At 35.6% G+C, this 24,389-nt stretch overlaps 1 protein-coding gene across 1 annotated transcript in view; it reads right to left on the minus strand.

Annotated features, from left to right (window-relative positions):
- Window positions 1–24,389, minus strand: part of CTNNA3 (catenin alpha 3) — a 1,605,010-nt gene that overhangs the window by 397,198 nt on the left and 1,183,423 nt on the right. The window contains exon 11 of the mRNA XM_004617094.3: window positions 7,944–8,144. Within this exon, the coding sequence (XP_004617151.1) occupies window positions 7,944–8,144 (201 nt within the window). The remainder of the gene's footprint in view (window positions 1–7,943; window positions 8,145–24,389) is intronic.

Genomic DNA, 24,389 nt, shown 5'->3' on the forward strand with positions numbered 1-24,389 from the left:
AACCTAGCATCTCTTATGGCTCTTGAGCTATTTATTTGAGACCCTAAGATCCTCCTACCTTCAATTTATACTTCTCTATTCTCATGGGCCATGGAAACATTGATTTTAGAAGGTTCTGTTCTATGCTTTTACAAAGAATGTTTGGTACTTAGTACATCTAAAATGAAGGAAGTCAAAGGGTCTGTCACTTCGGATTTAAACTAAAATGATAAAATGTAATACATTTTTTAAGGAATATTTTTTAAATTAAATTATTTTAAAATTTATTTAGGAATATTTTTTAAATTTATTTATTTTTTAATATTAGAAATATTTTTTAATTTATTTATATTTTAATTAGTGAGTCACTGTGAGGGTACAGTTACAGATTTACACATTTTTGTGCTTGTGTTTCCCTCCTCATACAATGTTCGAGAGCCCATCCCTCCACCAGTGTCCATTCTCCACCACCAATGAACCCAGTATCTCTCACACCCCCCAATCCCACCCCTCTACCCCACCTCGCCTCTGTGGCAGGGCATTCCAGTTTGTTCTCTCTCTCTCCTTTTGGGTGTTGTGGTTTGCAATAGGGGTATTGAGTGGCCATCATGTTCAGTCTCTAATCTACTTTCAGCACGCATCTCCCTTCCCAAGCAGGATCTCCAATCACATTTTATTTGGTGTTCCTTCCTCTATCTGGGATGCCTTTCCTCCAGCATGTGAGGCAGCTTCCAAGCTATGGAGCCAACCTCCTGGTATTATAGTATAGGAATATATTTCTGTTGCTTCTGTGTGTCTGTTGTTAAATTAAAAGAATTAGTCTTTGAAAAACACATTTTAATCTTTTTCACAAAACTTTGTAAACTTATGTTCCATGATCTTGCCATCACTGTAAGAGAATGACGACTGGAGACTCAGTCCAGGTAAAACACACAGCAGGAGATAAGCAGTTGGATTTGCAAGGAAATTTATGAATGGCTTACAGAAATGTGAATTAACAGATACACAGAAACCCCAAATATATTAAGCAATTTAAATATAAAAGACAAAGTAAAAACAGGAAAAGCCCTACAGGCCCCAATTTAGTAGGAGTGCAGTGCTCACCATAATGACTAAATATGACACATTGAACCTTTGGCTCATCAGGTCATCGTGGTGTTTGTTAAATAGAAAACAAAAGGTTAATCTAATAAGGCAAATTAGAACCTGGAATCATTGGTGGGGGAAAAAGTTGGTTACAGTTTAATGGGAAAGAAGAAAGGGACCTGGATTTTCTGAAAGCCTTAAAAAGCTTCCTAGGATATGGGGCTGGAGAGATAGCACAGCGGGTAGAGCGTTTGCCTTGCACTCGGCTGACCGGATTTGATTCCCAGCATTCCATATGGTCCCCTGAGCACTGCCAGGAGTAATTCCTGAGTGCAGAGCCAGGAGTAACCCCTGTGCATTGCCAGGCATGACCCAAAAAGAAAAAAAAAAGCTTCCTGGGATACGGAATGAAAAATAATATTGAAAATATAGTTAGATATAAATCAATGTCTAATGAACCCTTTGTGCTAATTTGATGCAAGTTATGAGTTTTGTTTGTGAACCCTGCATGCTATGTTTGAGCAACTTAATTTTAATTCTGTGCAATCACAACAGGAGAGACAGAAAGCTTCTTGCCTAATCTGCTGTAATGAAGTCATAAGTTAGATGTATGCATAGAAAACGGATATAACTATAGACACAAAATGAAATAAGGAAAATCTCATCCAATATGTGAAAAAGTTTATTCGTGTTCTTTAGCCAACTCCACCAGCCCACGTTCAGGGGTCCTGAACCTTTGCCACAGCTGGACTGCTGTATTACCATACTATATTGGCAACAGAATCACATTCACAGTTCCTGTCTCAACTTAGATTTTAGTGAATCAGGTTGGTAAACAAAAAAACAAAAATCTGTTCTCACTTCTTTTTTTTTTTTTTTAATTTTTCGGTCATACCTGGCCATGTTTAAGGATCACTCCTGTCTCTGCTCAGGAATGGTGCGAGGGAAGGGACCCAGGCCAGCAGTTTGCAAGGCAAGTGCCTTATCCACTATATTTATTATATCTCTGAGTCCCATGCATTTTGTTTAAACAGTGGGAGGGTGAGAAAGTGGGGGGGTGTTACCGGGGATATTGCTGGTGGGGATGTGCACTGGTGGAGGGATGGGTGTTTGATCATTATGTGATTGTAATCCAAACATGAAAGCTTGTAACTATCTCATGGTAATTCAATAAACTTAATAATAATAATAATAATAATAATAATAAAGACAATGATAAAGCAAAATAAAGCATTTCTTTAATGATTACTCAGGTCCTCATCACTACTGGTCTCTCTTATCACAGACCTCAAGGCTCCTTCCTGTGCCAGACAACAGGTTTGAGGGTTTCAGGCAAAGAGCTCTCTCTAGAAGTTCAAAGTTCAAAGTCCAATTATTTGACACATATCTGCTCTGTGCATACCATCAGAGCATAGGCACAATCGAATTAAAACTAAGATGGTTCTGCTCAGGAAGTTGAATTCAATCAAATGTGAGAAAATAGGAATCAATTAGGATTGATTCCAATAGCGGAAATATCTATTCCAGACAGACACGCATTCCAGTGGTGGCAAATGCAGTTACCATCTGTGAGGTTCAATGTCAAAACATGATGATGCCAACAATAGCATCAAATATTCTGAGAGTACTGGAATGGCACCTCAACTAGTTCTTGTTTGGCGTAACTTAATGAGTCCTATATACGGCACCCATTTTAGCTATTTTCTCATTGTTCCATTTTTCAGTCTTTCTTTTGTTTAATTTACCTATTGTTAAATTCTGATGTTTGCAATTCAAAACTGAGCAAAGATTTCATGACTATTTCACAAAAATTAGTTTCATTCCTATTATCCCTTTGTATCATATTACTGACTACGATACAAAGTAAGGTGAAATAAGCATTAACTTTGAGACAAGGTCTCCTACAGAACAGAAATAATAAGCAATTATTTATGGGACTTTTATATAGTGCACAGAAGCCACCAAAGCCACACTCAACAGTGCTCACTGTGGTGGGACAAGTCTCTCAATGTTAGGAATTAAACCCAGACTCTAAAACACCTGCAAAACTTTATTTCAGCCCTCTGAGGGGTCTTCTAGTCCAGGAGCAATTAATTCCACTGAAAAGGATTAAGAAGGGTTTTTTTGCAAAGGTGGTGGTATTTGAGAAAGTATAAGAATAGCTCTAATTTGTGAGTCGAGATAGAGAAAAAAAATGCTTTTACTGTTAGAAAATAACTAACAAAGGTAAAGTCTAAAATGAAGAAATGTGTTTTAGTGTAGTATATGCAAGGAAATAAGGTCAGTTCAAGGATGCATCTAAAGATAAATAATATGGTGTCCTTTCTCCTATAGCTTACAAACTATTTTGAAAGAAAAAAAAAGTACTGGTATTTTATTTTTTTTGTTTGTTTTTTTTTGCTATTTGGGTCACACCCAGCGATGTACAGGGGTTCCTTCTGGCTCTGCACTCAAGAATTACCCCTAGTGGTGCTCAAGGGACCATATGGGATGCTGGGAATCGAACTCGGATCGGCCTCATGCAAGACAAATGCCCTACCCTCTGTGTTATTGCTCCAGCCCCTGTACTGGTATTTTAAAGAGCTCATCAATACTACAGTCATCTAGAATGATACAACTGAAACTCCAATTCCTTCAAAGTTACAATATATGAGCAAAAGGAATTTATTAATGCCAACAGTTGCTTTGGATCCTGCTAGTTTATAAACTTGATAGAGTCCATAAATCAGATGTATAGAAAAGTATTGCCAGCCCACCCTTGGTTCAGATTTTTCCATAACCTCTTATGAAAGAAATTACTTTGCTGTTAAGAATCCAACTCTAAGCCTTTATATTACAATCCTGAATATTTGCTACTTCACAATAAAAATATGTATTCTCTCCTCTTTAATTTTTTGTTTGTTTGACTTTATTTTGGCCACACCTGGCTGTGCTCAGGTTTTATTTCTGGCTCTGCACTTATGAATCTTTTCTGAGATGCTCAGGGATCAATTGAGTTTTAGACGATAAAACACAGTCAGCATACAAGACAAATGCACTAATCACTGTACTACAACTTTTAGGAATTTTCGACAGTTCAAGGAAATTTGTAACATGAAAGAATTGAATAGAATAAAGCATTTTACATTGAAATTACAACATTATGCTTTGTCTGAGTTAAATATGTATTCCAGATATTCCAGATATTGTCTGCATTTACTTCACTTAAAACCAGCAACCAGGGTTTTAAGAAACAACAAAAATCTTGAAATGTACCACGTGTACTTGGGTAATTCTCTTCCTAATGCTGAGACACATAGATTATCATATCATGAAAATGTGCTAATGAGTCAAAAGTGTTATTAAAATCAAAGGTACAATGTTCAAAAAACTCTCCATGACTTAGCAAGTATGACTTAGTTTTCATCATTTAAGACAATACTTTAAAGTAAATTCTGCAAAGATAGGAAGTCTGTAATAAAAAATTCACAATAGTTCCTTATTAAGCTATTTTCATTAAATCAGGGTTAAGACCTGAGAACTGCACAAAAGAAATGGAAAGAGACAAGCAGGCTACATATACAAAGCAGTAACTTTCCAAAATGTGAACTATTCAGTCATCATAACGCAAAGCATGACATTTCTCATTACTTAATTTGAAGATTATTTATAAATAATAAATCCAAGTTATGAGCAGCTGTAAAAATGATGCAAATCTTATGTTATGTAATTGTGGAGGATAAAATAGTTGGATGTATTTTCATGAACAATATCTCTATGAAAATTAAAGTGCTCACATTTTTCAGTTTTGGTTAAGATCAAACTGATCTCATTAGTTTTTTCATCTAATTTATTCCTCAGAATTCTCTTTAGTAAGATAAATCTCAAAAAAGCTGCTTGGAGAAACGTTTGAAACAAAACATATAAAACAAAAAATGAGTAACTCCTTATAGATAAGCCCAAAATTAATTTTAAAAATGAAATAAAAAATTAAAATGGCATAAACACTATTATTATAACAATAGTAAGATGCTATTTGTACAGAATAATTAAAGAATATCCTATATTATATTTGAGGCATACAACATAATTTGTTTAAAATTTATGTTTAGATAATTTAATAAAATATAATTTAATATGTTATTTGGATAATATATTACCTATAACCAAAGAAAAATTACATCTCCTAAGAATATTGATAAATCATAGCATCATTGAGAAACTTGTACGTAAATAAGCATAAATAGCTTATTTATTCTGATTTTAGATGATAAGAATTGATTTGTGGACAGAATATTTTCATAATTCACTTCACTTTCTGGAAACAAGAATCTCACTTTTACTCAATTGCATATGGTACATATGGATTGGAGTATAAAATTGTAAACTTTGTATTTCCTACGGGCATTGTTACCAACAGTGTTTACAATATGTTTTTACTAGTATAACTATGGTACCAAAGACAAGGGGAAGATAGAGTTGAAGTCCTAGTAATAAAACCTACTATGATCATTTCTAGTCAATTCCCAACAGAAATTTTTCATTTGGCTAAAGTGGAGAATCTTTATGCATTCTTCATTCACTTATAATTACTGCATTTTTAGATTAGATTTAAACCATATAATATTGTATTTTCCTATGAACAACAAAATGAACCAAAATAAATTTATTTCATGGAAGAGGTTTTGGATAAACATAAAAAATCATTTCTTTAAGTAGAATGCCACATTTATAAAGCAACTACTATGTACACTTTTTTGTAATACCACTGAATTCAAGACATGAGTATAGATATACTAATTTTAATGTAACAAATTGCCTGTATTCTTCATTTTTCTTTATAATATTGTACTAAATTACTAAAAGTATAACAAGAAAACTAGTTGCCAGGGTTTGGGGAAAAATTTGTCATCAATGATTTTCTATATCAACATTCTAGAAAAATGGGTACATAAGTTATCAGTTCTCTAAAGAACAAAGTAAGCTTAACATGTGGCACTTCAGAACTAGCTTATACTAGAGAAATATTAAATATTAATATGTTTTTCTTAGCAAATCAATTTCAAGGAGCAGCTTTCTTTCTCCCTCAATAAATTTACCCTACTTTATTCCCATACCCCTCTAACTAAAAAGATATGTCTCCAAACTTCATATGCTTATGCATAATTAAAGAATAATATTCTGAGAGTGATGATTTAAATATAAAAATTCAAATATTTGCTTAGTAATTGCCTTTAACCTACTGTTATGAAGTGATTAATAAGCAAAACTTAGCTGAGGCAAGAGATATGCTATAGTGAGTAGGGTACTTCCTTTGCACACTATGGACTCAGGTTCAATCCCTGGCACTCTGTGTGATCCCTTGAGCACCACCAAAAGTAATCCTCAGCACAGAGCCAGAAGTAAGTTCTAAACACCTTTGGGTTTTTGGGCCCCAAATCAAAAAGATAAAGAAAATTATATCATCCTTGAGGGCTTATAAATTACAAAGAGTTTTCACAAAAATAATTTCTATTATAATGCCTTACAAAAGTGTTGGCTGCCCTCGTGCAAATTTATATCTATTGTTTGTGAATCAATTTGAATTCAAGTGCTTCTTAAAAAAATGATAATGATACTAAAGATTAGGACTCCACTTTAAAGCTTTTACAAAGAAAATACTAACTTGGTGCTACAAACAAAAGTAAAGCCTGGCTCCATATGTTTTGAATAATCAAAAAATGAAATATACAAGAACAGAATGTTTGAAAGTGAACTGAAAAAGAATGCTGAAAACAATTTCATTGCAAATAGGACAAGTATTAGCTGTATAACAATGTAAACAAAAACCTAGGGCTTCCATGATAGTAATGAAACAAGGTTTGGAACCTTATTACATTAGGTCTAAATATATCTTGTAATGATTCTAGCATTAATTATATATTATCACATATAATATATAATAATATAATACATAATATGCAAGATATAATATACAACTATATATTATATATTGCACAATAATTTTGTAGATATATAGTATATATGATACATTTGCATATAATGTAGGTGGACTGGAGAGATAGCACAACAGATAGAGTGTTTGCCTTGCATGCGTGCCTTGCATACAGCTGACGGGGGTTCAATTTGTTCATCCCTCTCGGAGAGCCCGGCAAGCTACTGAGAGTATCCTGCCTGCATGGCAGAGCCTGGCAAGCTACCATTGCGTATTCGATATGCCAAAAACTGTAGCAACAAGTCTCACAATGGAGATGTTACTGGTGCCCGCTCGAGCAAATCGATGAACAACGGGACAACAGTGCTAATAATGTAGGCATATCATATAATTTGCGTACAATGTATACAAACATATAATATGTCATTATATGCATATGGTATATGTAAATTATATTTACATAATATCTAAATATATTATATATTATCATGCATTATATAGTATTTATATTACATATAAATATACATATTTATTTGGCTTTGTTTTTAGGCTACATCTGGCAGTGCTAAGGGCTTACTCTGGGCTTTGTGCTCATGGATCACTCTGGGACTCATTGGATCATATGGGGTGTCAGGTTTTAAACCCAGGTTTGCTGAGTGCAAGGCAAATGCCCTGCCTGCTCTACTGAATTCAAGTGCTTCTTAAAGAAATGGTACCTGCTGTAACTTAGGCAGCATATCAAAGACTTCTGTTTTCAATGAATATATTTATTCTCAGGGATAAATTTCAAATCATATTACAATGAGATTCAAGTGCATATCTGCCAGCTAAATAATCTATTAAAAACAAGCAACATAATCTGAGATTTTGTGTATTTTTGAGTATCCAGTAGCTGAGCCCACTCCAATAGTAGGAGCAGTGCATCTGTTAGACCTGCAGGAGTTACTTGGGGAATGCAACTTACCAATACTTGTGAGAAAGTTCACATTCCTCATCACACCTTCTGTATAAGCCCCTGGCTCGTAACTGTCCATTTCACCGGTGACAATGTGAGCTACTCTTGCAGCCCGTCCTCTGATAGCTCCAGCAGCACGGTCTAAATTATCAGCATCCTGATCTCTCAAGGCTATTATACATTTGTTAACATCTTCTAGGATATGGCTCTCTGTAAGTAAATAGATCAAATCAGTCATGTGGTTGTTCTTTATCACACAAATAAGCCTATTAAATTGATGTTAGCTTCTGTCTTCAGACATGGTACACCATTATGTTTTTCCCTGGGGCTGGGGACACTCACAGTGGTGCCCAGGGCTTACTCCTAGCTCTAATCTCAGGGATCACTCCTGGCAGGACCCAGGGGATCATATTTGGTACTGGATCAAACTCAAGGTGGACTGTGTGCAAGGCAAGCTCTCTTTCCAGCATCTGTGGTACATGATTATAAAGAAAAAAAATCAGATCTGATTCTTCTTACATTTTTTTAACAGCATCTGTAAAATAAACAATTTTTATACTCTACTAACAATTGTAATTGATTGTATATTAATTTAGATTCTAGTTCTCAAGGATCAGTTTAAATTTCAGTTATTTAGTTAATATTGGCACCACACATGGTGTGCTCAGAGATTATTCTTGGCTCTGCACTCAGGGATTAACACATATACAGTGTTGGGGATCAAACCCCAGCTTGGCTAAGTGAAAGGCAAGCATCTAACCTACTGTATTACCACTTTAGCCCCAAGAATAAATTTAGTTTTAGGTTTCTGTAGCATATAGGTAGATAAAAAAAGGTAAGTTTCTAGAATAATACAAAAAGTATATATATAATGGGACAGTATTTATATAAATACATATCATATATAAAATGAAAAAAGGAACACTCTGAAAGCCACACTGTAGAAATACTGTCCCTCTATAAAAGCAAACTATGGATTGACATTCACTAACTCCCACTAACTTACATGCAACATAATTTAACAAATTATAGAAAAAAATCATAGAGCATCTCCAGATATTCTTTGCATAATATACTATAAAGGCAGAGGCATTAGAATAGCACACTGATGTTTTCTTTCTCTTTAAAATAATTAATTTGCAAAGGCAAAATTAATGAAAAGACCTGAGGAACTGTGTGGAATGTCAATAAGCCTGGGTATTAATATTTTTTAAGATAGAGAATTAGTACATTTAATTATTTAATTTCTGGCTTGACCACAGGAATCTCTATCCAAATCTTCTTAAGAATCTATTGCATAAAAATAGAATGCACACATACACACATAGGGACTCAGTGGAGAGCACTTGTCTTGCACATGTAAGAGTTAGTTTGGCCTCAGCACCAGTCCACACAGCAGTACAAACCTAGCAGAATTTTATCTGAAACAGGCTTCTTTCAGTAAGTGTCACCTTGGTATACAGATACTAATTCACAACATATGGGGATACATTCGCCAATTTGGGCAAGATGGGCCTCATGAAGTCTGTTAGCTCTATAACTTTCAGAATGCATGCATGAAATTATGAACAGAGAAGGTACTAGAGGCTGAGAAAAAGCTCTTGCCCATTTCTCAGACATTTCCCCTTTCCTACTTGAGAAAGAAATAATTGCTTTTCCTTTAGCTTTGTAGTATATCTTTGGATATAGGTTTGTTTTCAGCCGTGTAAATTCTCCACGCATATGTTATTACATTGATTTTTTATTGCAAACCAATCTGATATTGTTTTGATTACTTATCCAAATTGAGGAAAACCCAGAGAGGAGGGAGATTTTTTTCACTGCAAGTGAACATGATAAAGCTTGCAGAGTCACAGCTATTATACAGAGCATAAAATCTAAACTACCAATGAAAAGAATGTGTTCCCTGGTGATCTTCTTAGACCTGTATACCTAGCTTTACTTTTCAGAAGCCTTTTGCCTCCTTTATATTTATTTAAAAATTTCCCATATCTACCATGTTGTCTAAATGCTCCAACTCTTGTGAGCAAATTAGAATTTTGACTTAGACATCTAGACAGCTTACTCAAATCCAACCATCCATTCAAGACAGGAGTCCAATATTTCATCTTCAGGTAATCCATGGTAAACTATGTTTGATATTGCTTGAGATTCCATAAAATTGTTTAATGATTCTCATAAAATAGTTATTCCTTTAAAGCACCTATCCATTTTTACGTTCTATACTTATGAGACAGTTGGCATAGTGGTCTGAAATTAATGAAGACAGGTATTTTTTATCAAATTCCTTGAAGTATCATATCTTGTTCCTGATAAAACACATGCCACCTTTTAGACTAAAAAGAATGTTTTTTGAATAAGTCCTCTTGTAAGACAAAACAAGGCAAGTAAATTATTTTGTAAATCCTTCCCATGGGTTATGAACTTAAGTGGATTTAAATTTAGTCAGTTTAAACCATATCAAACACAGGTCATTTCTGTGGAAAAAGTAAGTACTTAAAAGCCTTTATTATAAAATTCACAAGAGTTAAGCCTAATTTGCAGCATTCACTTATGAATGTGTCATTAAATCCCATAATAAGTCCAGGCAGCCCAACCAAAAATGTATGTGTATCATCATCATCATATTTCCTCTGAAACTGAATGTAAGTTTTAAATGTGGAAAGCATAATCATTTGTTTTTTAAAAGTCCACAGATGTGCATTTTAATGGCACATTAAGAAGCTGTTATCTTCCAAGTATGTCAGTTATTTTTAAAACAAATGCAATATACATTTGTACACAATGAACAAGTAATCTATATACACCAAAGACACTAATGTTAGATTGCATAGTTGTTTTTGATCAGAACTAAAAATGTAAAAAGACATTTGGCAGGGGATTAAGTTCATACTTAGAAAATTAAATCTCTATTAAACTCCATAATTTCTGTTAAAATAAGGTAAAATTATTGCTGACTATATTATTTTTGGAGTGAATTTTTCAAATTACGGGTACTAACAATGAATTGAAGTCTCATCTCTTCCATCTCTTTCTCTCTCTATATATATATGCACATATACATATATATACCACAATACATTTTATTTAGACTAGAATAAAAATGTAGCAAGTTTTTTTTAAAATTTCGTTTGCTTGGATTTATAGAAGCTTATGTGATAACTGCTTGAAATTTATCAGCACAATCACAAATTACGGTGTGAATTCGGGTTGAAGCATTATACAGGTAAGGATAACTATGGAATTAAATTCCACATAAACATGTACAACATAAAAATAAATGAAATAAGTTGAAAAGTGCATATGACCAAAATTTATCTGAAGCTTCTATCTTGAGAATCTTGGAGACAATGATTAAATGACCTTTCTAATTACTAAAAATAAATGTAGCACTGAAGCACTGGAAAATATTTGCAAAATTTTCATCATTATTTGACTCTCCCATTACTCTGAATATTTCACAAAAATTCCAGCAACAATTATCTGCATGATTCTAAAGCAGTGGCAGAAAAAGAAAGTTTTAGGTGCCTCCTACATATGCATAATACTAAACTATACCAATTACTAAAAAAAAAAGTATTTCATGTTAACTTAAGTAGCAAAATGAACCTCATGAAAGCTAAACACCTTATGCCTAGCTATGTTATTCTAAACTGGTAGGAAAAAAATAAAACACAAATAGCTTCCCTGAAACTTTCTCCTGACCAATTTCTTAAGCCCTTCCTGACAGGATGAGTGTACTGGTTAGACACAGCAAACATCATTAGGAGCTATATCACTGTATCATTGTCATCCCATTGTTCATCGATTTACTCGAGCAGGCACCAGTAACGTCTCTATTACACTCAGCCCTGATATTTTAGCAACCTCTCCTTACTCGTCTTTCCCAACGATTGGAGGCTCTTTCAGGGTCAGGGGAATGAGACCTATCGTTACTGTTTTTGGAGTATCGAATATGCCATGGGTAGCTTGCCAGGCTCTGCCATGCAGGTGGGATACACTCGGTAGCTTGCCGGGCTCTCCAAGAGGTATGTATATATATTTTACTGTATTTGGGATATGAATACGTCATGTGCAGCTTGCAAGGCTCTTCTGTGCGGACAATAGACTCTTGGTAGCTTGTCAGGTTCTCCAAGAGGGAGAACAAGGGTATTATATTATATAACAAGTGGCCGCGTACTTCCAGAAGCTTGGTTTTATTGTCTCTGGATGTTGGCCATTGGTGGGATTACACGGTGCCAGGGGCAGTTTGTGGGTGTGGCTGCCAAGCTACTGGAAAATGAGGGGTCTGGGTGGAAGAGGCCCAGTCCCAATCTGAGAAGGCTTGGAGATCTCAAGCCCGGGTCCCGCACACCTGGGTTCCTCTGCTGGTCCCTTCATGTCTGAGGCTTGTCTGAATGTGTAGAGAGTGGCCATGAGCATGGCTGTGGCTGGGTTCCAGCAGTCATCAACTGTCAATGCCCTGCTTGAAGCAGAGAGGTAAAGGCAACCACCTGTCCCCTCTGAGGGGCCCCTGTGAAGAGAGCCAGGCGCAGGGGACAAGATACTCTGTCTCTCTCTTCTGGGAGGTTGGTCTTATAGTCTCTGGATGTTGGCCATTGGTGTGATTACAATGATCTGGGGTTCGATTCCAGATACCCTATATGTTCCCCTGAGCTCCTCCAAAAATGATCCCTTGTTGCATGAAGTGATATATATCAGTCAGTCAGAGGTTCAGAGATGAGACATGTGAAAGATATGAAGAAACATGGAGGGCATGCTTAGGCTTGAGGCAGAGAGCAACTGCCAGAGGTCTCCTTTTATTCTATTTTTTATCCTAATGACTTCATCACAGAGAAAGAATCACTAACGAGAGTACAAACAGTTATAGGATAAGCATTCGTCAAAAGAACATCCGGGTATACATTGTCTTGTCAAAGCTATGTTGTCAAATCCATGGTGTAATGATTAAAACAATAGAGGAAGATATGGAGCTGGACACATCAGCTCTACAGGTTATGTTCCCCACATTCTTGTGGTCGGTTACATACACACAAAAAAGAGAAGGCTCATACTGATACTTGAAGGTCAAACCAGATTAAGGACATATAAGAGAGGGGGAAACTGCTGCTTTGAACTGCCAAGGTAATGCATGACCAGGCAGGTGTATGAAAGAATGCTGTACTTTTCCAGATCATCTGGTCTCACAAGTTTTAGCTTGTCCACTTAACTCAAAGTGGGGCCTCGGTTCTACTTTCTGCTTGCAGGAAAGCATCCAGAGGCTCGTTCTAATGTCCTGGCTTAGCACCAACAATCCCTGAGTATAGTATGAGGAGTAAGTCCTAAGGATGGCTAAGTGTGGCCCCAAACCAAATCAAACCCAAAAATAAGGTTTAAAATACTCTATCATTTTATCATTTTAGTGCAAACACATTCACATCTTATTTTCATGAAGGCTAGCTTGTGAAGCTTTGCCATAAGAGTTTCTTTAACTGTCAGTTTAACATTCTGGTCAGGGGTGAGACACACTCGGTGCTACTGCAAATCCAGAGTACATTATTTTAAAAACAGAATTGTTGAAGTGCTAGCAATTTCTATCAATCACATTATAGTTATCCTGGGATGCATGGGTGAGCTCTTTATGTTATAAAATAGTAATAAATAGGGACATATGAGAACTGATCTTATACTAGCAGTTACATCGTGTGTTGAAAACTTCTCTGGTTAGCTCCATAGCAGATGAAATTCATTAAATTACTTTTTCTATACCCTTTTCCTTATTTTCCCATTCCCCATTATCAAAGCTGGAATTTGCCTCAGGGAAAGTAGAAAACAACAAATTATAGTAAGAACAAAAAGCTAATTTATTGGGTTTTGAACTACAAGCAGAATTTTACAAATCCATACCCCAAAAAAGAGACTGCAAGTAGATGCACAGTTTATTTTCAAAAACAAGAATCTACTAAGAGGTAAAAGTTGTTTACTTTTAATTCCCAAAGCTAGGCTTTGAATATATCAATGATAGGGCCTGAAGAAATAGAGAGCTTATACTATAATCCATTCAGTGAAGAATAATAAACCACCAACTGTTTCCTCCCTGGGTATCTACATACATGAGATAGGGGAGAAAAAGAAATATTTTTCCAAAGAGAAACTCTTTTGTTTAAGTGACTGAGTTTCAAGTCAAAATTGTAATTGGTAAGATTAAAGTTAGCTACCCACCATATAGTAGCTCAGAGAATTACACTAAATCTAATTATAAAAAATAAGTTTCCACACCTGGATCTATAGCTGTAAATTTCAAACTCATTACATAGGAAAAATGTTCAAATAAGAATAAACACAAAGGGATTTGGAGCAATAGCATAGCAGGTAGGGCATTTGCCTTGCATGTGGCCAACCTGGGTTTGATTCTCAGCATCCCATATGGTCCCCTGAGCACCTCCAGGAGTAATTGCTGAGTGCAGAGCAGCCAGGAGTAACCCCTGTGCATCACCAGGTGTGACCCAAAAAGCCAAAAACAAAATAAATAAAGAATAAACACACAATATTTTTTCTTTCTCCTTTACAAAATAACACCAAAAAAGTTAAATATAAATGCATAATGCAACATTATGCAAATTAATGGTGGTTTAAACATCTATTAAAAGGTGGCCAAAATTTCAATTATGTAAAAATTTGATCAAGATATTTAGTCCACAAATTGACTGTTACTCTAGGTCCCTATATAAAATTTAGGCAAGTGCCGTTTGAACAAAAAGAGCATGTATGTTGTAAAATGTTTTAAAATTCCTTATTCTTTTTATAATTTATGAGAATATATTCCTCATACCTTGAAATAGTATAACATATAAGAAATATTCTAAGAGTACATTTGTCAAACATATACTCCCGTAGACTTTGTCTCACAACTGCCCTTCTAATCTTGGGATTTCCTAAGTGTTGAGTGTTTCATAAGTGTTAAGATTTCTATTGCTATGTTAATAAAGGTAATTTTTGGAAAACACCTGGGAAGGCACTGGTTGCCAGGGAAACTAACAAGAATATAGGGTGAAATTTCCAGTTTCAACCCACTGATTTCATGGAGAGGAGAAAAGAGGCTGGAAGTAGAATTCAATTGCTAACGGCTGATAACTTAATCACTTATATCAATGTAATAAAATTTACACAAAAGTCTCAAAAAACAGATTCAAGAGGGCTAATAGATCTGTGAATACATGGAGAATTATGGCAGTCTTTACTTTTTTTTCCAGACTTTGGCCTTTGCTACTCTTGGCAGGGGGGCTCTTCCAAGTTGGATAATTAGGATGCCAAGAGCCCATAATCCATTCTCTGCCAACCAGAGTGCTGGTTCCGTGACAAAAGTTTGAGGATGTGATACTTCTCAGATCATGTAGTAACCAGATATTGCCTGGGCACTTCAGCAGTACTCACGAGTCTCTAGAGCTGTACCTAGTAATGCTTGGGGAACATATTCAGCATGCACTCTAACCACTGTGCTTTTTCCCAATTGCTCCCTTTTGCAATGTAGAATTCAACTGCTACATTGAACAAGTCTAATTCATCTGATTATTGATTTGAGCATTTAGCATCCTCAGAACTGAACTGGTGATCTATGCGATATTTCCCAGGATATTCTAAGGGGGATAAAGTTGAAAAAAATGATGATGTGGGGGATCATGGCATGAAACTATAGGAAGCAACAGGTAGGAAAGAGCAGCTCCAGAAAGGAAACAGGGTCAGAAAACCGCCAGGGTCAGATAAAGGTTGAGAAACACCGATCTAGTGAGTAAAAGGTTTCCTGAGTTCTGTGATGAATTAATCACAGCTGAGGAGCGTGCTCTGGCAATCTGTGATTTATAGCAAGTCAACCAGAAACAAGTCTAATAATCCAAACTTGGAACAGTCGCCTGAAGTCGGATGAGAGGGTTTGTGGGGTCAGAAGAACTACCAGCTTGCCTGGGGCTTGTGGTGGCAACTATAGTGGGGTGTTAACTCAGGGAACAGAAAACTGGCCCTGTGGAATTTGAATTTCTGTTGAGTGCCCAATGTCCCTATGTTTCTCTCATCCTATTTTCTCACATTGTTGATTACTGGTAGTACTTGGATAAGGATCACTGTCAATATGCATGTTTCCCAGAGTGCACTGCAACTGATAAAATACAGACTAAAACATCATAGAAACTGAGAATGTTTTCCAAATTCTGATTCCTTAGCAAATTGCTTTGGTCTCTGACCCACAGACAGAATGGGAAAATAGATGAACAACAGCTTCCAAAATCCCACCAATTCTGATGCAACCAAATCCAGAGCTTATGACTAATGGCCCACTTTCCAACCTTGCCATTCTCGTACCTATTTCAAAGAATGTAGTCTGGAAGAAGTAGAAAGGCTTGTATTTGGGATCTGGCTGTTACTTTTGCCTGTATTTTACTGTACCAAATAAATCTTTTCCCTTTTTCTCCCAAAAGCATGTGACCTTGATTGACTTCAGAGCATGAGATGTAAGGTTTGGTGTCATTATCTCTAGGTAGATAGTATCAGAATTGGGTTGAATCCTAAATAACCAACTGGTGTTCAAGAATTGGTTGTTGATAGGTGGAAAATTCTACACACACACACACACACACACACACACACACACACACACACATACACACACACGACATACGTATTAAAATGGAGTTGCAAGATACACAGTTCTCAAAATGTGTTCTTTTTTCCACTCCAACATCTAAGTATTACTGTGTAAGAAAATGTATATGATATGAAAGATAAGATAGATTCCCCATCTGTAGGTAGTTTATAGACTGTAATTGCTATCTTTGTCTTTAATTCTTCACAAAATGCCAGAGACAAAATCTTTGTCATCTTATAATTTCAGTGAAATTTTGTTAACCTTTATCACAAAAATTGCTCAGCTTCTTTGCACAATAAGCTATTTACTCTTATTGGGATTTAACTAGCTCAAACTTAATTGACCTACTTCTGACAATAATCAAGAGAAAAATAAAGTTTAGATTGCTATTACCAAGCTAGTTCTTTGTCAACTATACTTAAAAGAACTCTGAAATACTTAAGCAGCCACAAGGCTATGAGAGAAAAACAAAGAAAGAAAACCACAGAAGCCTTTTTATTTCTTTAAGATTGTCATAAATTGAGTATTATGATAGGAACAGCTGCCAGATAAGCTGTCAAACTGATACATCTTTCTATTATGAAATGCTCCATCTTAGTTGGTCTCCCCTACTTCACTTCTAGTAGGTCTCCACTTTCTCCAAATCAATTTAATTTAGAAATTTAAACATTAATATGCATAAGCCCTATGTAATGAGGTGAGGGGGCTATAGAGAGTGCATATTCATGAAAAATTAAGTCAGCCTACTACAAAACCCGGCAGGGATGAATGGAGACATTACTGGCACCCACTTGAGCAAATGGATGAGCAACAGGATGGCAGTGATACTACAAAACCCAAACATGGCTTGTGTCTTCCACAGGAGATAATGAGGTGGAGCTTTTTCCGTCACTAGCAGGACTGGGGGCAGAGCCCCTCCAGAGAGGACATGAGAGATCATTAGCATGGATATAGGAAAGTGAAAGTGGGTCTCATCTGTGAATCATTTCTTAACTTTCCTCTCAGATAGTTTTCTCTATGTTTCCTAATAAATCCACTGAGTGTTATAATGATCGATTGCTTTATCCCAAGTTACTAAATGTTAGCTACCCCAAGTTACTAAATATTTAAATATTTTTACTATATTTGTGTGGGGGGGGCTAAATCAAACATTGCATGGTGAATCTTAGATCTCTATGTAAAATGCAAAACTATAAATAGTCTAAACTATAAATAGTTTAAAATTGAAATAAGCAGTGTAGGGGGAAGATGTAAGCAAAATTTGCCATTCCAAAATCTGTCTCTTTGACACAGATATTATTTGATCTAATTATTTAATAAATATCAATCTTTGAAAAATCTCTTAAAATCAAATAGAAGTTAAACTAAGATATACTTGCACTTACAGGGTAATCTCCATTTGTCAGCCTGTCTCACTGCCTATTATAGAAGGAAGTGACAACTCTACCTGTCAATTATACCCTCTCAATGTTTTGACTGACAATTTCCCATAATTTGGTATGGGGACCTCTTGTTTATCCACAGTAAAATGCTTCACTATCAATTAGTTTGTTCAAGTTTTTAACAAACATTAGAGTATATATTGTTCTTTAGATAATGTTAAGAATAATGTACATGTTTTACCATTTAATTATAATAGTTCTAAGAAAATTCGTATTTCACTTTTATAGATGAATAAATATATGCTTTGCAGAGATAAACATCTTTCTAAAATTTATAGTTCTTGATTTATGTTATTACCTTTTAGGAATTTATATTATTAACTTTTAGGGCTGAAGTGATAGCATGGCAAGTAAGATATTTGCCTTGCATGTGGCCAACCTGAGTTCGATTTCTCCATCCCTCTTGGAGAGTCCAGCAAGCTACTGAGAGTATCCTGCCCACATGGCAGAGCCTAGCAAGCTATCCGTGGAGTATTTGATATGTCATAAATAGTAACAACAAGTCTCACAATGGAGACTTTACTGGTGCCCGCTCAAGCAAATTGATGAACAACAGGAGAACAAGTGCAAGTGTTACAACTTTTAGGAATTAAGTTTATTACTCAAAATCAAATTTATCCTATCTGCCATGATCCTCTAATCACTGATTTTTTTTTAAATTTTTTATTGTGGAAAGTTACAAAGTTACAAAGTTTTCAGGTTTAAATCTCAGTTATACAATGCTCGAATACCCATCCCTTCACCAGTGCTCTAATCACTGATTTTTAATTCTAGTTTTAAGATGGTGATTAAATTGCTGCATTTTTTACTATCTCAAATGTATAAAAGTATTAAAAATAAGTCCCAAATGAAGAAAATATCTGCATACAATTCAGCAAATAAGGGGCAAATATACAATAGATACAAAACATAAACAAGACTCAATAGCAAAACAAACAAACAAACAAATCAGTGCCATCAAAAGATAGAGAGGATCTCTGTCAGAAGAGCAGTTCCCATACACCTGCTGAGGAGAGCAAGGCCATTGGGATATCATCAGGTGTCTAATAAGGGCTAGAACCAGTCACTGCTTATTAGAACACTCTGTTTTGTCAACAAAGGTTGACTGAAAACCCGGAAGATTGCCAATGACATCAGACCTATGTAATGTGCATGAAAGAGACTACAGTAAAATGACCATTTGGAGTCTCAATAAGCTCAGAAAGACATTCAAAGACTCAATAAACTCAAAGATAGACTGATGGGATAGAATGAAATAACTCATTCAAATGAAGGAGCTAAAGAATATTCAACAGCATGTCTTAGCAGCAAAATGGATAAAGATGGACATCAAATCAGTGAACTTGTAGATACAGTAAATAGCTCCAGCAGGAAAGAATAGGCTACAGAAAACAGAAGGAGGAAACAATGGAGAAAATATAAGCAAAATTATCGACAGTACTAAGATTAATAAACTCAGAGTCCTAGTAATTCCAGGAGGAGAATAAAGAGCAAAGGAGAGGAAAGGTTAATTGAAGAAATATTTGGTGAGAACTCAATCTGAAGAGGGAGAGCACTAATTCAAGAGAACTCGAGTGTCAATCAAAGTAAACTAAAACAGAAAAACATCAAGATACACTTGTATACCAGGAGGTTGACTCCATGGCTTCGAGGCTGGCCTCACGTTCCGGGGAAAGGTCAACTCAGAGAAGCGATCACCAACTACATTGTAGTCGAAGGCCATGTGGGGGAAGGGAGTTGCGGGCTGAATGAGGGCTAGAGACTGAGCACAGCGGCCACTCAACACCTTTATTGCAAACCACAACAGCTAATTAGAGAGAGAAATCAGAAGGGAATGCCTTGCCACAGTGGCAGGGTGGGGTGGGGGGGAGATGGGATTGGGGAGGGTGGGAGGGACACTGGGTTTACGGGTGGTGGAGAATGGGCACTGGTGAAGGGATGGGTTCCCAAACTTTGTATGAGGGAAGTATAAGCACAAAAGTGTATAAATCTGTAACTGTACCCTCACGGTGATTCTCTAATTAAAAATAAATAAATTAAAAAAAAAAGATACACTTGTAAACTAGCAAGAATGAAAGACAGAGACAAACTTCTCAAAGATGCAAGAGAGAACCAAAACTTCACATTAAAAAGTGCGGGGGGTGGGGGCAAGGGAAGATTCAGAGCAGAATTCTCAAGTGAAACTCTAGAAGCAAGAAGAGAATGAAAAAACATGTACAAAGTACTGAATAAAAGGAACTTCCAACCAAGTATCATCTACCCAGTGAAATTGCCACTCAGAGTTGGAGGGATGAGACAGTTTCAAATAGTGACTCAGGATTCATGTAGAATCTAAACCACCTCTGGCAGGGACATTAACGGCTTCATAAAAAGCAAAGTCCAACAGCCCAAGAAGACAATTCCTCACATACACATGGTAACAAATTCCCTTAGATTCATAATTTCTCTAAATCACAACTGATTGAACTACCTCCCAGCTCGCACATATAAGTGGCACATCATGGCTGAATAGATTGAGAAACAAAATCAACTTTCTGATGTTTAGAATAAATACAGTTAAACTCTCATGATAGGCAAATGCTAAAAAAAAATTGGGGAACAATCAACACAAGAATAAAAGCAGACTAAAAAATGCAGGGATGACCATTCTTATATCAGACCAAATAGAATTCAAGATAAAGACATAGAGATGAAAATTACATACTGTTTAGGAGATCAATATTTCAGAAGAATGTAACTTTCAACATATATGTACAAAATGAAGAGGCAGCATAGGTATGTAAATGGCAATACAATGATAGTGAGATTTTATTACTCTATTCTTGCATAACAATACAGGTTTATATCAGAAAAACTTAAAAAGCTCAAATCATAACCAAACCTCATAGATTGAGAAAAAGTGAAGGAACAAATGAATGTCAGTGTAAATAGAAGGAAAAACTACAAAACACAAAAACTCAGTCATCTATAAATCAAGAATACAACATAATAGATCAATGAAACCAAGATCTGTTCATTTATTTGCTTGTTTTCAAAAAAATGGACAAAACTGACAAACCCTTATCTAAAATCATAAAACAGAGAGAAAGCCAAAATAAACTGTACCTTAAATTAAAAGGGATAAATTGCAGTAGGTACCTCATACTAGTGAGATTTGTTTATACGAAACTTTGGGAATAAAGGAACTTTAATTCACTATTGGTGGCAATGTGCTCTCATTCAGCTTCTATGGGAAGCAGTATGCAGATTTCTCAAAAAAGTAAGAACAGAAATTCCATATGACCCAATGATTCCATTGCATGGCATTTACCCCTCAAATGCAAAAACAATTATTTGAAATAATATAATCACACCAATTTTTACTATAGCATTAAATACAATATTCAGGATATTGTATAAAAACCAGGATATTGAAACAATCTAAATGTCTAACAACAGATTAATGGATCAAGAGGTTGAAGTATATATACACAATGAAATATTATTCATTTGCAAGAAAAGTTCAAATTATACAGTTTACCACAATGTGCATAGAATTTGAGGGTACCATGCTAAGCAAAATAAGCCAGAGGGAGAAGGATAAATACTGGATGATCTCACTCTTTTATGGAATATATAAACAAGATATTAGATGGTAGTATCACTGTATCACTGTCATCCCATTGTTCATCTATTTACTCGAGTGGGCACCAGTAATATCTCCATTTGTCCCAGCCCTGAGATGTTAGCAGCCTCTCCTTACTTGACTTTCCTAACGATTTGAGGCTCTTTTAGGGTCAGGGGAATGAGACCTGTTATTATTACTGTTTTTGACATATCAAATATGCCATGGGGAGCTTGCCAGGCTCTTCAGATGGTAGTAGATAATGCAAACTTTGATCATTTGAATATAAAACTACCAAATTGTGGGGGGAGGAAAGAAAGATGACCAAATGACAAAAGACATGAACACAGTGGAAGGGAGTCGTAAGCACTTTGATGATGGTGAGTGCATTAACTTTGTATGCCACACAATGAATTTCAACAGTTTTATAACTATCTAAGCAAAAATAAATAAAAGATTTTTAATAGGGAGAGATGAATAGGCACTTTCCAGGAGAAGATGGAAGAATGGTAGACATATAAAAGTGGTCATTCATTTATTATCAGGGAAATTAAAATCAAAACAATGAGATATCATCTCACCCCAGTGAAAAAGGGATATATCAAAAAGACTGGGGACAGGCAACGTTGCCAGTTTGACTTTTCATGGGAACATTCTCTGTAAAAAGTTCTATGGAAATCCAAACGAGTAAGAACAGAGCTTCCTTATGTATGACTTAGTGACCTTTACCCTGTGAACAAAGAACATTAACTCAAAAGATTATTTACACATCTCTATTCATTGCAACACTTTGTACAATAGCCAGGATATGATAACAACTCAAATATATAATTATGATGAATAGATAAATAAGTTGTAATATATGTATGTAACTATATATATATATATATATATATATATATATATCTGTATCATTGTATCACTGTCATCCCGTTGCTATCTATTTGCTTGAGCCGGCACCAGTAACATGTCCATTGTGCGACTTGTTGTTACTGTTTTTGGCATATCGAATATGCCACGGCTATCTTGCCAGGCTTTGTTGTGTGGTTGGGATACTCTGTGTTGCTTACCAGGCTACACACACACACACACACACACACACACACACACACATGTCACTGTATCACTGTCATCCCATTGTTCATCAATTTGCTCAAGCGGACACCAGTAAAGTCTCCATTGTGAGAATTGTTACTGTTTTTAACATATCGGATATGCCATGGGTAGCTTGCCAGGCTCTGCTGTGTGAGTAAGATACTCTCAGTAGCTAGCCTGGCTTTCCAAGAGGGGCAGAGGAATCGAACCCGGGTCAGCTGTGTGCAAGGCTTGCCTGCTGTGCTAGTGCTCCAGCCCATATGTGTGTTTGTATATTATATATATATATATATTCTTTATATATATATATATAAAGAAAAGTTTAACTTCAGTTTGCTGCAACATTGACAGAACTGAAGGGATATTAAGTGAAACACCACATAAAGAAGGAAAATACTGGAAGACTTCACTCATCTGTGGTATATAGAAAGAAAGATAGGAAATCAACAGTACTTAACTATGAGAATTGATTACAAAATTCAGGTTATAAGCAGTGGGAAGGTGATGGAAAGGGAATAAAGAGGTAACTCAAACATGAAAGCTTGTAACTATATCTCATGATGAATCAATAAAATAAAATAAAAGTTATAAAGAGGCATCTAGGGACAGTGGTGGAGGGTCTTGGAAACTTTGGCGACAGTAAGGTGAAGTTGCTTTGGGCATCAACACCATAAACATTAGCAGTATGGTAACCCTATTGCGAAAATTATAGTAACAACTTTTAAAGGTTCAATAGTGTGTCACTTTTAAAGCACAAGTCCCTAAATTAAGATTAATTTCATTCCACTTTCAGCTCCTCTTAAGAATTATATTACCCTGAGCACTAAAGCTCAGCAACAGCAGGTAATCTGCCAAAGATTCACATTTTTCGATAGTCTTGCCTGAAACAATCTTTTATTTTGCTACAAATATCCTTGTCCCACCATGCTTGTCCCACCCAACTTGTCCTACAAAAATGCGTTATGAAGATATCTTTACTGTTTCACTTGTCAAAGAAGCTATTCATTTCTTTGTGAGGGGGAAAAATAAAAATATATCCAGATTTATATGGGTAAATTAGACAATGGAAATGTGAAATATTGGTTTGATATATTTTAAAAATAATCTTAAAGACAGTACAAAAGACTGATAAACAATTATATAGCTTACAGTATTATAAGTTTCATGTTACTCTTAACTGGGTATGAAATATCACTTATAACGAGACACTTTTAATTCTTTAAAATTCATACAGATAGATAAAACAGTGTTAATATTCTGATTCTGCACAAAGTCATCTCTAGCCAGAGCTGGAGGGAATTTAATACATTGCAAAGCCATCACTGAGAATACTTCCTAGATGAGGTAATTAACAAGTGAAGTTTAATGTCTCAGCTATTTAGCTATTCTGGTACAGGAGCAAAATCTAGGTTACTGCATTATTAGGCTGCCCTTATTTTGACAAAAATAAAAGAAGAAGAAAAAATGTAAACCAAATTTCAGGTTTTCTTATTGACTGCATGTTTTATTCCATTGATTCCTCTAAAACTGAAGTTTTAGAGGATATTTTTTCCCATTCCTTCTTTTTCTTACTGACCAACAGCCTATTAATGTCTAATATCAAAGTTCTGAGCAAAAACTAACTTTTAGGATAGTACCAGATTGAACATCAGGACTGTCAGCATGAGCAGACAGAACTGAGCAATTCTCCCATATTA

This window comes from Sorex araneus, chromosome 5, assembly GCF_027595985.1.
Source record: "Sorex araneus isolate mSorAra2 chromosome 5, mSorAra2.pri, whole genome shotgun sequence".
In the NCBI taxonomy this organism is placed as follows: domain Eukaryota; kingdom Metazoa; phylum Chordata; class Mammalia; order Eulipotyphla; family Soricidae; genus Sorex; species Sorex araneus.